Genomic DNA, 16,140 nt, shown 5'->3' on the forward strand with positions numbered 1-16,140 from the left:
CATTCTTGTCATGGAAATACTTTCCAACCAATGCAAAATATTGTCCCATACGTCAATGTTACATCAAGCCCATAAATTGCGTTCGGCTATCAGACCTGTAAATAAATAAACATCGGACCGCGACATATGATCTCACTCGAAAACAATTGAGATCCAATCCAATATCCACTTGAGATGAACTACTGGCCCAATAATATTTTTCTTCTGCCTCGAATGGAAAACAGTCATTCAAACAATATTTACAGAATTCTATACCATTAGACTGACGGATGCAATTACAATGAAGGGTCAATTGACAAAGCTTTGAGTAATGAAAAGATCGTGCTTGGGTCTTTATTAAAGACTATTCACTATTACCCGCATTTAGATTATAATGTTATGGGATTCTCTCAAACCAACACAATAAATGATCTTCGATCACATCACTGTTAAAATAAATTGGGAGCAGAAGTGGTAACGTCATCCTGTCCTTTAGTCCATAACTTCTTAGATATATAGATAGTATGCGCTTGCCTAAGATACTCACAACATTGCCTTCCTGAAGTATAATGGACCAACACACAAAACTATGTGTAACGGTTATAGTCTGGTTTATAGTTTAGTGAGAACTACTCATAAACATGGATGGCAAAAAACAATAACAAAGACAAGAGTGACGTCATTTTCCTTTTATCTATATAAAAAGTCCTCGGGACAATGCATAAAAAATGAGTAGGTTACTTATTGCATCATAAGGTGGCACAATTATTTTAGTTGCAGGGATATATTATTGATTACTTATGATTACAGGGCGTAAAAGAGCCAGGATCGATGATTTTTACTAACTACTAGCATTAATTTAGGCTAGAAATTAATATGCTATTACTCTGAAACCAGAAAATCAGTTGCACAGTGTATGTCCTTCGGAGGACTGATTTCACACTTTCAATAAGATTTGAGTAAGTATTTTGACATCGCAGTATTTCTCCCTAATAAGACCGTATAATAGAGTTGTAAACATTATAATACGCTCGTTAGTCTTATGTATCGTAAGTCTACGTAGGTTCTGATTTTTAGGGGTTTATTTATTTTACTATTGAACAACTTCTGCCAGCGTAATATAATGTACCAACACACAAGCTGTGTGTAACCATGAATGTTTCTAGTCTGATTGATATAATTTAGTGAGAAATAATCACCAAAATGACTGCCTGAAAACACTAACAAGAAGCGGAGTAGCGTCAATTTCGTTCCTTCCAGCGTGGTTAAGTGACAAGTTTTTGCACCGCAGTTAAAAGATAACGATTATGATTCCTCGCCATGAAAAGTTACATAGCTTGAGTTATAATAATATGGTATTAATTTCTTTTAATATTGTAGTTATACTTGTAAGTGATGGAAAATTGTGCGGTTTGATTTGGGAACATTTCCATAGCAACAGAATCGCGTATCGGTTTTCCAACTCCTATAATAATATATCATATAATACGTGATCTTCTAGTATGACACGCCTTCTAAAGAAAAAGAAATGAATTGGTCATGACACTTATATTAAGAAAATTGGTTTCTAGACAGTAAGGTATATAAGTAAGACTGAAGGAAACATGAAATAGGGGTTGGTAAACTGCCTCAAATACAATTAGTTTATGGCCTATTGCTTCGAAATGAAATCGTGTCCGGACAACCCAGATGAAGGATCAATGAGTGTACAGTCAAAGCAGAGAGGGTTACCTTTCTCTGGTCGAAGTGAGCAAACACATGAAGCTTTTAAAAACAGAAAAGCTGTATATATCATTTCCTTTTGGTTTCGGAGAAAACTTGATTTTACTATAGTTTAATAGCAAAATTATCATGGGGTATCCTTATTATCCACTTTTAAAAAGTCGCAGGCATGTGTCCGGTTTAAAAATAGATGTTAATTAATGAAATCGTTAAATCCGAGAACCGATCATTGTAAAATAGAATATATTGTGTGTAAATGATATTTATTGTATTCAAGTATCGATACTTCTATCATCCATGTAACAGTATCGTTCACAACTAGCGTCTGTTCTAGTATTGTCTATCTTGCTTGGAGTTAATCTGTATCCAAACATCATCCTGTACATACGAATATTATGTTGATGTAAGAATGTTTTTACTCTAAATATTTGGTTTTTGATTCTTGAAAATATATATCTAGTTAATCAATGATCCAGGAGCACGACAACATTTTGATAAGAAATAATAGAGGTGAGATCATTGGAGTCATGAACAGATTTATTTGCGAACACCTACTAATTTTATAACCGGATTGTTTTTTTTTTATCATTGATAACTCAAAAGATTGGTCTCAATATATGTTGATCCCCATAATATAGTAGTATGATTTAAAAATAGAGGAATGCATGTTTGTAATAGCATTTATTTGTCCGCAAGCACATTGTGGGTTCTCCTCAAATCATGCATTGTAGAATAGACTAAAACAGGAAATTCGAAAACTGTTTAGTTTTAATTTATTCTCATTATTTGCTTTATCCGTTTAACAAAATGACGACTCTTCCGTTGTAGTGGGGTAGTAATCTCCACTGCATTTGGACGATGTGTGGTATCCCATGGTGCAGTCGGCTTTTGCATCGGGGGACAAGAACTCACATTGACGAATGGAGGATGTAAAATAATCCATGCACCGGGTGTGGCTGCAAATAGAGACTCCTGTGTCGGCAGCTGGGATGACAAAGAGATAACAAGAAAACACCAATTTTGAAATTTGTTTAATCATAGTAGGATCTGAGAACATTGAAGTATTCCGTTGAGATTTGACTAACTGACTGATTTTAAAAGGTGTGGCTGCAAAAAGAGACCCCTGTGTCGGCAGTTGGGATGACAAAGAGATAACAAGAAAACACCAATTTTGAAATTTGTTTTATCATAGTAGGATCTGAGAACATTGAAGTATTCCGTTGAGATTTGACTAACTGACTGATTTTAAAAGGTGTGGCTGCAAAAAGAGACCCCTGTGTCGGCAGTTGGGATGACAAAGAGATAACAAGAAAACACCAATTTTGAAATTTGTTTTATCATAGTAGGATCTGAGAACATTGAAGTATTCCGTTGAGATTTGACTAACTGACTGATTTTAAAAGGTATAATGACAGGGTGATTTAGATGCTAATAATTGATGTTGACATTTTACAGTCACAAATATGAGACTGAACATTGATGTTAACATTTATTCAGTCACAAAAAAGACTAAATATGGATGTTAACATTTTACTACAGTCACTAATATAAAACTTGGGTCGATATTTTTTTGGTTTTTTTTTTTTTTTTTGGTTATAATAATAATAATAATAATAATAATAATAATAATAATAATAATAATAATAATAATAATAATAATAATAATAATAATAATAATAATAATAATAATAATAATAATAATATACTGCGCCAAACATCCTTTCATATAGAGGGCTCTGCGCGCATGAGAAAGATTAAGGCCTGACACAGTAAACGAACAATTTAATTATACATATCAACCTGAATACAATTACTTCATCACCATCATCATCATCATCGTCATCATCATCATCATCATCATCATCATCATCATCGTCATCGTCATCATCATCGTTGACGTCATCATCATCTTCGTTATCATCAGTATTTCGACTGTGAAATCACCAAGGACTTTTTTTCTTAACTGCTAGGCAAAGAAAAACACAAATATTGTCCAACTAAAATTTCCAAAGATTACCTCCCCTCTTTTGGACCAATATTTCAAAGAAATAAGTAAATTGATTAGAAATGAATTAGAAACTTATCCTTTGGATACAAATTTTGAACTGTTTTCGCGTGACGTTCTCTCACAATTTGTTGAAGTCAGCGAGGGTGAAGTCAAAGACTGAAATTATTCGGCAGCTTCTAAAAGTCGTGTTACATCCGATTCAAACCGACATTTTAAAATTATGCATAAACGAATTAATACCATCCATTACACACGTCATGAATAAGTCACTTAAACTGGGTGTCTTGCCTGATATCTACGAAATTTGCGTATGTTAAACTCTTATTTAAAGAAACTAATTTTGACAAAGAAAATCTAAAAAAAAAACATATCGTCCTGTCTCTTAACTTCACTTTTTATCAAAAAATATTTTAAAAGCTTGTCCTAAAACAACTTTTAGCTCATCTTGAAATAAATTTCAAGGAAGGAATCTTTCAGCTTGGCTACAGAGAAAACCATTCGACCGAAACTGCTCGTGTCCGTGTTGTAATTGATCTTCTTGATTGATCATCTTCTTTTGACACTATCGATCACTATTCACTTTTAAAATGTTTAAAAATAACTTTCGGCATTTCCGATGCGGCACTCAATCCTTTCTTTAAAAAAATATAGCCTTGTGGAGAACATTGTCCTTATTTGTGAGTCAATAAAAAAAGATTATACGGCGCACAACTCTACTGAAAGATTTGAAAATTAGAAATGTATTTTTTACAGATAGAAAAACAGATAACTTGATTTCCTTTTATATTTTAAAGTCAGTTTGAAAGTTCGTTGAGTCAAACAGATATCATAAAATACGTACCGACGACACTAACACTCTCAAAAACAACCAATTTCAACACTGTAAAAAGTTGGCAGTTTGGCGTTTTAACGCAAATCGTTGCATTCGAAATAATGTATTCACTTAATGTAAATGTTGCTGCTCGAAGCTCGAATATATAAATAATAATGTGAAATTGAATGTAAGCTTCAATTTAATTACAAAAAACAGATCAAATGAACGTTTCGGGTTTACCATTTATCAACAAAACAGGATCAATGAAACACCACAGAGGAATGAGATAATGTGGTAGTGGCGTAGTTAAGATGAATAAACAAAACATTGGTGGGCAGGACATGTATGCTCCTTTGTAAGGAAACACGAATTAAAATAGAATACTAGATATTTCTAAAAGATGCGCAATTAATCAAGTGAAAAGAGGGGAGGCGGGGAGTGAAATATTAAGTGAAATATAAAAACGTGTAGACTGTTGTTGGAAAATAAATGCAATGGAATTGAAAATAAATACTAAAAAAGGGATGTCGATATAAGTATAAATCATTAGTGACAGCAGCAGGAAGTCATAATATGTGGTGTTTCATTCATCCTGTTTTGTTGATCGACCCATTGTATCTGTCTAGCTTCTAGCCCAAACAAACCAAAAATAGACATAATATTATGATGGAATACTTGATACTGTTCGCGTCTGCTTCAGATTTCCATTTGACCTCAGGATGAAAGTGGTCAAGACACCCATTTTCTTTCATGTAAGTATAGATCAGTGTATATTAGCTACTTAGTTTTGAATTGTGGGCAAACTCTCAATTTTACCAATCAACAATCAAAACATGATCACCAGAGTACTGTACTACTGTACTGTAAGGTAAGTTCTCGATCCCAGGATCGGGAGACATTCCGAAAGCTCCTACATACCCAGTATTATTTCAATTTGTATTTTCACCGTTGATCTTTTGTCAGGCTTTTATTTATTCAATCTGTCATCATATAGAAGCATTTAAAAAACTCTAGAACAGACCTTGATAGATTTGTAAAAGTTTAAAATTTCCTAATTTGACTATGGTTTTGATTCTCGGCTGCCATTTTGATTTGTAAAGTATTGAAAAGTAGTGCAAAGCCGTCCGAGGGATTTTTTTATTTGGGTTAGCTCTAGATCGGAGGATTTTTTAAATTAGGGTCAGCCATAAGTCTTAGCAAAGGTGCTAGAGTGTTTGTTTTCCTATTTCTATTAGGGTTAGTTAAAGGTACTAGGTTTTATTTTTTCTTGGGGTTAGTTGAGGGAATATTATTTGAGCTGTTTCCCTTTGTAGAAAATTTCGGAAAGCCTCCCCAGGATCGTCTTTCAACTCTGCTTACGTCTGCTACTTCAGGTTTATTTTCGCAGTTGACTTTCTCACCACAACCTGTATTCACACACGGACAACTGTATGTTGCTGTGTCACGGGTCAGAGGCTATAGTGGCTTACACTTCATGTTGGGCCACACAGAAAAATCAACAGAGGATGTACCAAGTTACACAGACAACGTCGTTTACCAATCTGCCCTCATTAGATGATGGTGGGTACAATATCGAATAAAATTAGTTCTTTCCCCGCAAAATTGCGGGCTTTTTACTGGTTGGTTTAAATTTTATTTATTATGTGGTCAACAAATTGTAGTTGTAAATAGTTTGAAGTCTGATCAAATTCCATTGGAATCTGGTGTCCCAAAGTTCTTGGACCTGTGCTCTTTGTTCTCTACATACATCCACTTTCAAAGGTTATCAGACACTTTGTCCTGTCCCACCATCAAAATGCAGATGATACCCAGTTATTTGGATCTGAATGTACCAAAAACTTGCTAAATGTCATAAGTACATAAGAAAATGTGTACCGGCTGTAAAGGAATGGATTGATGGGAACAGCTTAAGCTGAATGACGACAAAACGAAGGTAATGGATATTGGGAACAGATTTTTCAACGAGACGAAATTAAAAGAGAGCTCAAAATCTTGACATTGTCAACAATTTTGGAGCATTCTTCGATTCAGGACTGTCGATGTACCACCAAATTAAGATAATTATCCAATCATTGACATGCATGCCAGATGGAAATAATTGGATCTTTTGAAGTTCCTTTCTGATGATGTTACCAACAAAAAGTTTCATTTCTTTTATTTTCAAAGCTGGATTGCTTTGTTGTTTGGTTTTTCGAAAAATAAGCTCAGACGGCTGTAGATGATCCAAAATAATGCTGCCAGATTGGTCTTTTGAAAGCGGAAGTTTGACTCTGCCATACCTTCGAAGATTACACTGGCTACCTGTGTTGAGAAGAAGGTCCAATTCAAAGCATGTATCATAATTTATCCCTATATGTAGAAACACTGGCCCTCCCTACCTTACAGAACGCCTTTATGAAATATTCAACAACAAGATCTTTGAGTTCCACCAATGACACCACCGGTTTGGCTATCCCACGCATTAATACAAAGGTGAGAACAAGGTCCTATTATCATTTTGGTCGTCTGTATGGAATATTATTCCACAGAGCATCCTGAAGTCCAAGGCATTGTCTGTGTTCATCATCATCATCATCATCATCATCATCATCATCATCATCATCATCATCATCATCGTCGTCGTCGTCGTCGTCGTCATCATCATCATCATCATCATCATCATCATCATCATTAGCAGCAGCAGCAGCAGTAGAAGCAGCATCAACAGAAGCAGCAGCAGTAGCAGCAGCAGCAGCAGCAACAGCATCAGCGGCATCATCATCTTTATCTTCGCCACCACTATCACCATCATTATCCTAATCATCATTTCGTTGGAAGCCTTCAACCTTCAGCTTGCGTTTGCGTTGTCCACTATTGCTGTTTCCTTCGAGCACCTATAATATTCAAACTATTTATATTGTTTATTGTCCTTTCTCGAGCAATAGATAATATAGGTTTACTTTGATCGTGACTGGAATCTTTTGATGAAGGGATTCACCAAAAACAGAAACAACACTTACAATATATGTATACTTTGTCTTAGAATAATGACAGAGTAGAAAAATATGTGAACTACCAATATAGCATTATGTCGGGGTAAAACCAATACCTACCAAAAGTAAATTTGAAGTGTAGCTATGTGATCTGGTGGAATGATACACATTCAAATAAGCAGATCCAGGGTTAGAGTCCCGCTCTGCGTGACGCAAAGTTCAGTCCTTGAAAAGGGCTCTTTAATAAATTCCTCTCGCTGTACTCAGGTATAAAATGAGTACCAGGTCATTGACAGCGTTGTCTTTGTGGGAAAAAATGAACAATTGCCCTAACAGGTGACATATCTTGTCCTACATGTTAAGGGTTGTTGTTGGCTAAGGGATCCCTTCTAAAGCGCGTTGAGCACGTTTAATGGATATTGCGCAATATTAATGTTCGTTTTACAATGCTCAATATTAAGTATCAATTGTTAAAAAATTGAATTTCTTAAAATTTTATTTTGAATATCTGATAACCCGTATTATTATGGACTAATTGTTGTTATAGAAATACTCTCAAACCAATGCAATAATTTGTCAATTACAACGATGTCAAATGAAGTCCGCAATTGCGTTCAGTTAACAGGCCTGAAATTAAGTGCACGCTGTTCAATTTTCTGCATTTATGTCAATTCGACATAATACCGTTTTGAGTATGTGTGTCACAAATAGTGCTCTGTATATAAAATCAATAATCAGTTAACCGCCTGACTATGGTTGGAAAAAAGCCTATTTCAAAAATGTGGCCTGAAAAGTCGTCATTCAATATTGATATATAAATAACGATCATCTTGGCAAAAACTCCCTTACCTGGATCCTCGCGAGGTCATAGGTTTGAGAGTTTTTGCCAAGATGAGGGACATTTAAAGCGATTGATATTTGAAGGACGAGTTTTCTGGTCAAATGTATTATTACGTGTCTTTTCGGAGAGCTGTAGTTAACTGGAAAAAATGTATTACTTGTGTGACTAATTTCAGTATCTTTGCAACGCCTGACTGTGTGTAAAGATGCCGGACACTTGGGAACATTTTTTACAATTTTATTTCACGGAATTCTATTGCAGTGCCAACTTGCTTCCTTAGTAACGGAAAAAAAAAGAAAGACCAAGGTCTAATACAGGCTAACAACCACAGTTTGCTGGAGTGAACAAACTCAAAAGTTCTCATTTCTAGTCATTTAAACTTTGAAATCGCATTTGGTTCTTTTTTACATAATACGGTTTGTGGCTATTTTTTAAACATGACCATATCATGTGAGAGCCAAAATTTATAAAGAGAGAAATAAAAAGAATGAATGTGTAATGAAACTCGGCACGTACTGAACAGGTCAACGCCTATTAAACCACATTATAACCCACCCCTCATCATAACCATAATTTACGCTGGTGACGAATTTATTATGCTACCTAAACACCCTTCAACTATTTTGCCCATACCCGGAAAATTTTTTTTTTTTTTTAAATTGGCTAAACGACTTGTCCTTCAATTATCGATTTATCATTCCATGTTCTCTGTTTAAATGTTCTTGATATGAGGAGAGTCAGTTTCATCTTGATATATGATTTGAAAGATAAGTTAAACTGTCTGGAGGACATACATTTGATTTCTAATTTAGATCAATCTACTTGCAAGGTCCATACTTACATTCAAAATCGAACATAGACAAAATGACGCCATCAAATGGAGGGCACGATGGTTGATGATGACCTCCATTGGGCCAGAAATCCACGTCTCCGATGGATATTCGAATACCGGAACCTGAGACGAGACATGGCCATTTAGAGATATCGGTAAAGATAATTTTTAATCTATCTACATAATCATGGGCATTTTACTTCATGTGGGTTGCATTTTGTAACAGTAATCGATTTCTTATCATTCTGGTTTGATAACCAAACGTGGTAGACGGAAATGTGTGACATACAGACAGGGTTTTTCCACCTAAAAAGCTGTTCAATTATACAACGATCTAACACTAACTGATAGCCACGTTCTGTGTGTAAACCAAACAATACTTATACCAGGAACTGTCAAGGAAAAAAGAGAAAACAATATGCCAAAAGCGGGACTCGAACCTGGGACACCCTCGTGTAAATACATTAGTAAACAATATTTCATTAATACGGCTATGGGTGAGCAATACGAGCCTATCTTCTTATCATGAGTCAAAAGGTTACCAAAAGCAATACAAAGCAAAATAAACAGACAAACAAAACAAAAACGATATACCGAATAGGGGATCAATTGTTGCACACCCGGGTATTAATACATTCTCGTCAAAAAATACACAGTAATGTCATTAACTACATGTACATTTAACTGTAGATTTTCACATTTTTAAGGCCGCAACTTCCCCTTGTCAAAAATGATAAGATTTTCTGTAATCATCGATAATGAATAAACTTAAAATTGAGGTATTCAGACAAACATCCAGTTAATCAAATCATGGGCACATGCTATTTTAAAGCATATGGCATACATTTCTGCCATTCTGTGTACATTTTAACTAATGGAAATTTAAGACTTTAAAAGGTAGACATTGGTTTTCTCAAAAGTTATTACAAATCGGTCAACTTGTCAGATAAAGAAGTTGAACCAAAAGTCCTGATGTTTATGTTATCAAAATTATGTCATCCAGGGACGCCGACAGAGATTTACTGTTAAAGAGCTCACACATAGATTAAATGAAGTACAATCCGTTCATTATGTTAATGCAAATATTGGTAAACGTTTTACCTGTTTTTGTAAGAAATAATACATTTTGATAAGAAACAACGTGAGTGAAGTCAGTAGTAATAGTAGTAGCGTATAGCCATAGCTACGCGTCCAAATCTATTTTTATCAACCCAGTTTGGAAGTCTTCCTCAGCCTTAAGAAGTATTTCATAGCCTATGGAAATCTCGGATATGTCCTGTTTACCCTCTCATTACCAACCATTTTCAAGATTTTCCCCAAAATTTCACACCAAAGTAACACAAAATACATTTTTTATCATTCAGACATAATAGCAGTAAAGTTCTTGCGATACATAATTTCTTCATCAAAACATGCTCTACAACACACTGTTCAATTTCTTTAAATTTTATGATGTACAAAAGAAATTTGAATAAGAAAACTGTTGGTTTTATCGTAACGAATGTGACGATTTTCTTATAGTTGGTAAGGAGAGGGTTAAAAGGCAATTTAAAGTCCCCAGTATTTTCGGTGAGGTCAGCTCAGTTGAGCAGTATAATAAAAACGATTCTTGAACTCCTGTGTATGAGCTTTCCAATCTGTTCGCAATGCGTGCCCCCTGGGTCACACTGTAACATTAGAAACTTGTTCAAAAATTCCTAACGTCGGAATTCAAGACTATTATATTATAGTAGCTTACCAAAGCTTATCAAGTCCCCCATCTCAGCATCCGTGTGAATGACGTCAACAAAACTAGCGTCCCCTTTGTCCAGTCTGACATTTTCAGAGTACCTTTCAAACCCGACTCCAGCTGGATCCAGCCCTGAGGAAATAGTCGAAGGTGAAAAGAAAATTGCTACTCACCGCATCAATCTGACATTAAACATTATGACACAAAAAACCCCGAAAAGATGTTTATGAAAAAAGAGCTTATATATTATAGTGAAGTCTCCATTAAACATGCTCATATCGCTTCACAAGTAGTCCCTAGCCAACAGCAACAATCAACATAATGTAAGACGAGACATGACGTCTGTTAGGCGATATTACTTTTTTCTGAAAGAGCTGAGGAAATAGTCGAAGGAAAAAAGAAAATTGCTACTCACCGCATCAATCTGGCATTAAACTTTATGATACAAAAACCCCCGAAAAGATTTTTATGAATAAAGGGCTTATAAATAGTGCAGTCTCCACTTAACATGCTCATATCATTTTACAAGTTGTCCCTAGCCAACAGCAACAATCAACATAATGTAAAACGAGACATGACGTCTGTTAGGCGATATTACTTTTTTTCTGACATAGACAACGCTGTTAATAGCCAGGTAGTCATTTTCCATCTGAGTATGGTGAGGGAATGTGAGTAAAGAGCCTTTTAAAAGGACTCAAATATTTGCAGCTCGGGACTCGTACACAGGACCTTCCGATCCAAAATCGAGTGTCATACAACTAGACCACATAGCCGCACATGAAACAGTGCCAGATTTAGCAGATAGAAAGATGCTAGAAAAAACATCGTATGATTAGCTTGCCTCTCCTTATGATCAAACCTCAGACCTCCTGTAGTTGGACAATTTGATGCTTTTTTACATTCCTCACAAGAGGACGCGTTTTGTCTGGGGTCTATTCCAGTGTGGGACATCGTGGCTCAGTGGTACGGTCTTTGCTTCTTACCCGAGAGGTACCAAGTTCGACTACCCGTCGCGCTGTTTGGCCTTGAGCAAGTCACCTAGCCTTAGCTCACTTTGCGGCGTTGCACTGCGGCCTACGCCAATGTTATTCCAGTCTTCCCTTGGAATAGATCCTAAAGAAAAATTTCCCCTTTGGGATGAATAAAGGGCATTTATTATTTTATATTTTATTTATTATTCCAAGGGAAGACTGGAATAACCCAGGTGTCAGCCGTAGTGTATCGCCGCAAATTGAGCAAAGCCACACAGCCCAGCGGCGGGTGATCAAACTAGGTACCTTTCGGTTACGAAGCAAAGACCGTGCCGCTGAGCTACGTTGCAATGTGATTATTGTTCTCGCTCTTTGCCGCTTTGTATCTGTGTTAATGGAGAACGTTGTGCAAATGTACGTTGTCATTATTGCGAGGTTTATTGACAATCAGTGTCCATAGTGATTAGAGGATATGACATCACGATGACGTCAAAACTGTTGAACCCTTTTGACCTCAAAGCGAACACGTTTTGTTTCTCGACAAGGAACTCAAGGTTATTGTATGATTACTCATTTCATGCCTGAATGTATAATAACTACTGAAGCATTTTCTCTTACAAGTAATTAAATGATGAAGTTAAACCATTTATTATTACCTAAACACTAACTCCTATTTTACATAAACTTAAGATTACGTCTCTAAGTAGTTGTCCAATAATAAATGATAAAAAGTAATAAAATAAATCCTTTTATTCATCCCATAGAGGAAATTTGTCTTTAATGTATATTCCAAGGAAAGACGGGAAAAACCCAGGCGTTAGCTGTAGTGCACGTCGCAAACTAAGCTAGGGCGAGGTGACTTGCTCAAGGCCACACAGCGCAGCTGGTATTCGAACTCGGTACCTATCGGGACGAAGCAAAGACCGTACCGCTGAGCCACGATGCCCCATCCTGTCATAAAATGCATAAATTCTTTTTTATTTTTACCTTCCCTCCGCCCCCAAACCTTTAGTACATAACCCCAATATATATATATATATATATATATATATATATATATATATATATATATATATATATATATATATATATATATAATATTTATATGCATGATAAAGAAGAAAGGAAGAGTCCTTTATAAGAAAAGAAAGAAGCAATATATTTCATTTTGACCACTTTAATTGTCGTTTTGGGAGATAATTGAATCGTAATTAAATTTTGAAATCATTTACTTTGGTATTAAACTTTCACCCGACCACACGTTCGTTTGACATAGCTAGTCAACTCCGACATCCACAAGATTGCTCTATTAATATCGTTATGGAAATAAAAGTCTGCTAATATGATGATATCCCTGTTGCATATAGGAATGTTATAAACAGCTCTATTTATCGAGCTCGAATGCGGTCAAAGAGATGAATTCGTAATAAAATCAATGATGTGGAATGAATAAAAGAAAGTCCATTCCCACTGATACGATATAATATATGAGTCAGATTTAGTATATGTGTATGCATATTTGATATTTGCAAATAAGTATATCAAGTTAATAACCTGCACAATAGTGTTATAGCTACCATCACTGCGTTGACTTAGCTTGTCGGGTGCCGTTGCACATTCTCAGGCTTGTTGCAATTAATTTCCTTATTTGAGGACCGTATATAATCTAATTTGTCCAAATCTATAGAGGCAAAGTCACCCTTTTAGATTAATTCACCTTAGTTGACAGAATGTTATTAATTTGTTTGACGAGACTCCGAGTTTTCATGGGCACTTTCCCGTCAGTCCCTCTTTTGGTCCATTTAGATGTTCAGTTAATCCATCCACAATTGGACGGATATCCAGAAACTGTAGGCGAAGTGACAACTCACGAAAACTGAGCGTGAAAACGAAGAAATCAACAGTTTTCAGCCAAACATCAGTTAAATTCTTCGATTACACGCTCAGTTTTTATGAAGTTTTGGATATCTGCCCGGCTACACATGAATTAACGGAACGTCTGATTGATTCATTAGATATTTGGTACAGGTAGAAATGTAAGAAATACGCTTGTGTGGATGTTGGGTCGGTTGTCATGTTCTGGACCTTCACATCCTTGGTCTACACTGAATGGGATCGAACCAGATGGATTAAAATGTATACCTACACGTGATGCTGGTCGTCCATGTTAAACTTACCGACCTGTCTGAAGGGATGACCTTTATTGACGACCAACATTTATTTAGACTAGAAAATAAGATGCCATCATTCTGAAACCAGAAGATCAGTTACATAATGCATGTGTCCCATACTCTGGAGAACTGGTCTCACACTACCAATGAAATTGGAACAAGTATTTTGACATCACAGTATTGTTCCCTATTCCAAGAAAAAATTGAAACAATTCCGGCGTCAGCAGCTGCAGCATAGTACCCAAAATGGAGATAATTCGGAGTGATTGGCTCAGGGCTACAAAGCACGGCTTGGAATTAACTCAGTATATTATGCGGCTATGTACGCTAGAGGCATGGCTCTTGCCTTCGAGTCAGAAGGTTCTGAGCGGCGCATAGTTCAGTCCTTGAAAAAGGTTTTTAACAGCTCAGCGAGTTGGTCTCAAGAATAGTGAAGACAAGACAAAACTACTGCGCTGAACTGCCAAACAAGAATCCCAAATCACCATCTCTGGCACAGCAATAGAAGATATCAGGGAATATACATACCTTGGCAGCAAAATCAATCAGTCTGGTGGAACTGATGAAGACATCATCGCTAGAATCAAGAAAGCGCACCAATATGGAACGCGTCCAGCATATGCACAAACACCAAGCTTAAAATATTTAAAACTAATGTTAAATCAGTCCTGCTCTATGGGTTAACAGCGTTGACTCTTTCCGAAAAATTGTAACAGGCGTCATTTCTCATGTTACATGTTAAGTGTTGCTGTTGGTTACAGACCCCTTGTAAAGCGCTTTTAGCACGTTTAGTGGATATTGCTCTATATAAATGCTCATGTTTGTTTCACTGGGAGAGTGGAAAATAGCAATGAGAACCACATTCGACTGGATCAATCCTTGAAATTGCGCTTTAGTGATACTAATCTAAATTTTATCTGCCTCTCACCCGTAACCCTTCCAACAAGCTCATTTTTCAGTCTACGTATTTCCTTGGCTGCTGTACCCCCGACATGAGCCCCAAGGCTGTGGCCGATCAGATGAATATCCTGGATGAGGAAGGAAAAATGAAAGGATTGAGTAAATTAAAAGAGGTAATTGGTGTTTGCAGATACAATACATACTATTGTGAGTGACAGACTTCGTTAATTAAACTGACGCTACCATTCCATATGACTATTGTTATTCATTGCAATTATTGTCCCGACATAATACTTGCAGCGCTTGGCCAAAATGATCTACAACCACATTGTAGCGCCCAGATTTCACGGTCTAGGATTTCCCCCCTCTTATTCACTTTCAAGTATGTTCCTCTCAAACCCCAAGGGTTCATGGTAAACCTAGCAGTAGCTTTCTTTAAATGAAGATTTCGTTCAATAAAAATATTTGGCTGCTGATATGAGCGCCAGTAAACTTATTTCTATAGTTAATATAATCAATTACATAGAAATGAGCTTCATCGCTGAAGCATATGTAATCTATTAATCCTGGATTACTTTTGATCTTTTGGTGGATTTGTTTGTGGTAGAAATATATTTTGATGGACAGCTACAGTTTGTATTTTGAGTCCTGTTTCAACATTCACGCAACAGTTAGTTGGTCGGCTAATTTGGAGTTCGTGGCTGCGACGACTATCTGGCAGTTCTTTTTGAATTAGCTCCAACACACATTCGAACAGTTCTACCGTAAACTGGAAAACCCCATATTTAAAAATTTGGCCAGAAAACTCGTCCTTCAAATATCGATCGGTATAAGTGACCCACGTCTTGGCAAAAACTCTCAAACTTGGGACTTCACATCTGTAAATAACTACCATAACATTATTGATCGTCAAAACATGTGGTTTGTATTTGCCTTGAATTAACAAATTTATCGAGATTTCTTTCAGTTACCTTGAATTTGGCACACTAGGTTTAAAAACACCTTGTCATAATGGATGTCCACTTTGGACACATTTAATTTGACATAACAACATTTATTTAATTTAGGAAACTGAAAACGCTTACTTCAAAGGCGAATATCGATCGATCAAAATGTTCCTAAAGGCATTGAAAGAGAGTTACAATTCTTATACGCATTGTCTTTCAGTGGTTATCTAATAATATAAATCTATGACATGTTA

General features: G+C 36.1%; 1 protein-coding gene across 1 annotated transcript in view; it reads right to left on the minus strand.

Annotated features, from left to right (window-relative positions):
• Window positions 1–653: 653 nt before the first annotated feature.
• Window positions 654–16,140, minus strand: part of LOC144976193 (pancreatic lipase-related protein 2-like) — a 26,912-nt gene continuing 11,425 nt past the window's right edge. The window contains exons 6-9 of the mRNA XM_078920373.1: window positions 14,968–15,067; window positions 10,907–11,029; window positions 9,178–9,291; window positions 654–2,685 (exon numbers count right to left, since the gene is read on the minus strand). Of these exons, the coding sequence (XP_078776499.1) occupies window positions 2,501–2,685; window positions 9,178–9,291; window positions 10,907–11,029; window positions 14,968–15,067 (522 nt within the window). The 3' untranslated portion in view covers window positions 654–2,500. The remainder of the gene's footprint in view (window positions 2,686–9,177; window positions 9,292–10,906; window positions 11,030–14,967; window positions 15,068–16,140) is intronic.

Source organism: Berghia stephanieae, chromosome 7, assembly GCF_034508935.2.
Source record: "Berghia stephanieae isolate SIO BIC M18660-M18661 chromosome 7, UCSD_Bste_1.3, whole genome shotgun sequence".
Lineage (NCBI taxonomy): Eukaryota > Metazoa > Mollusca > Gastropoda > Nudibranchia > Aeolidiidae > Berghia > Berghia stephanieae.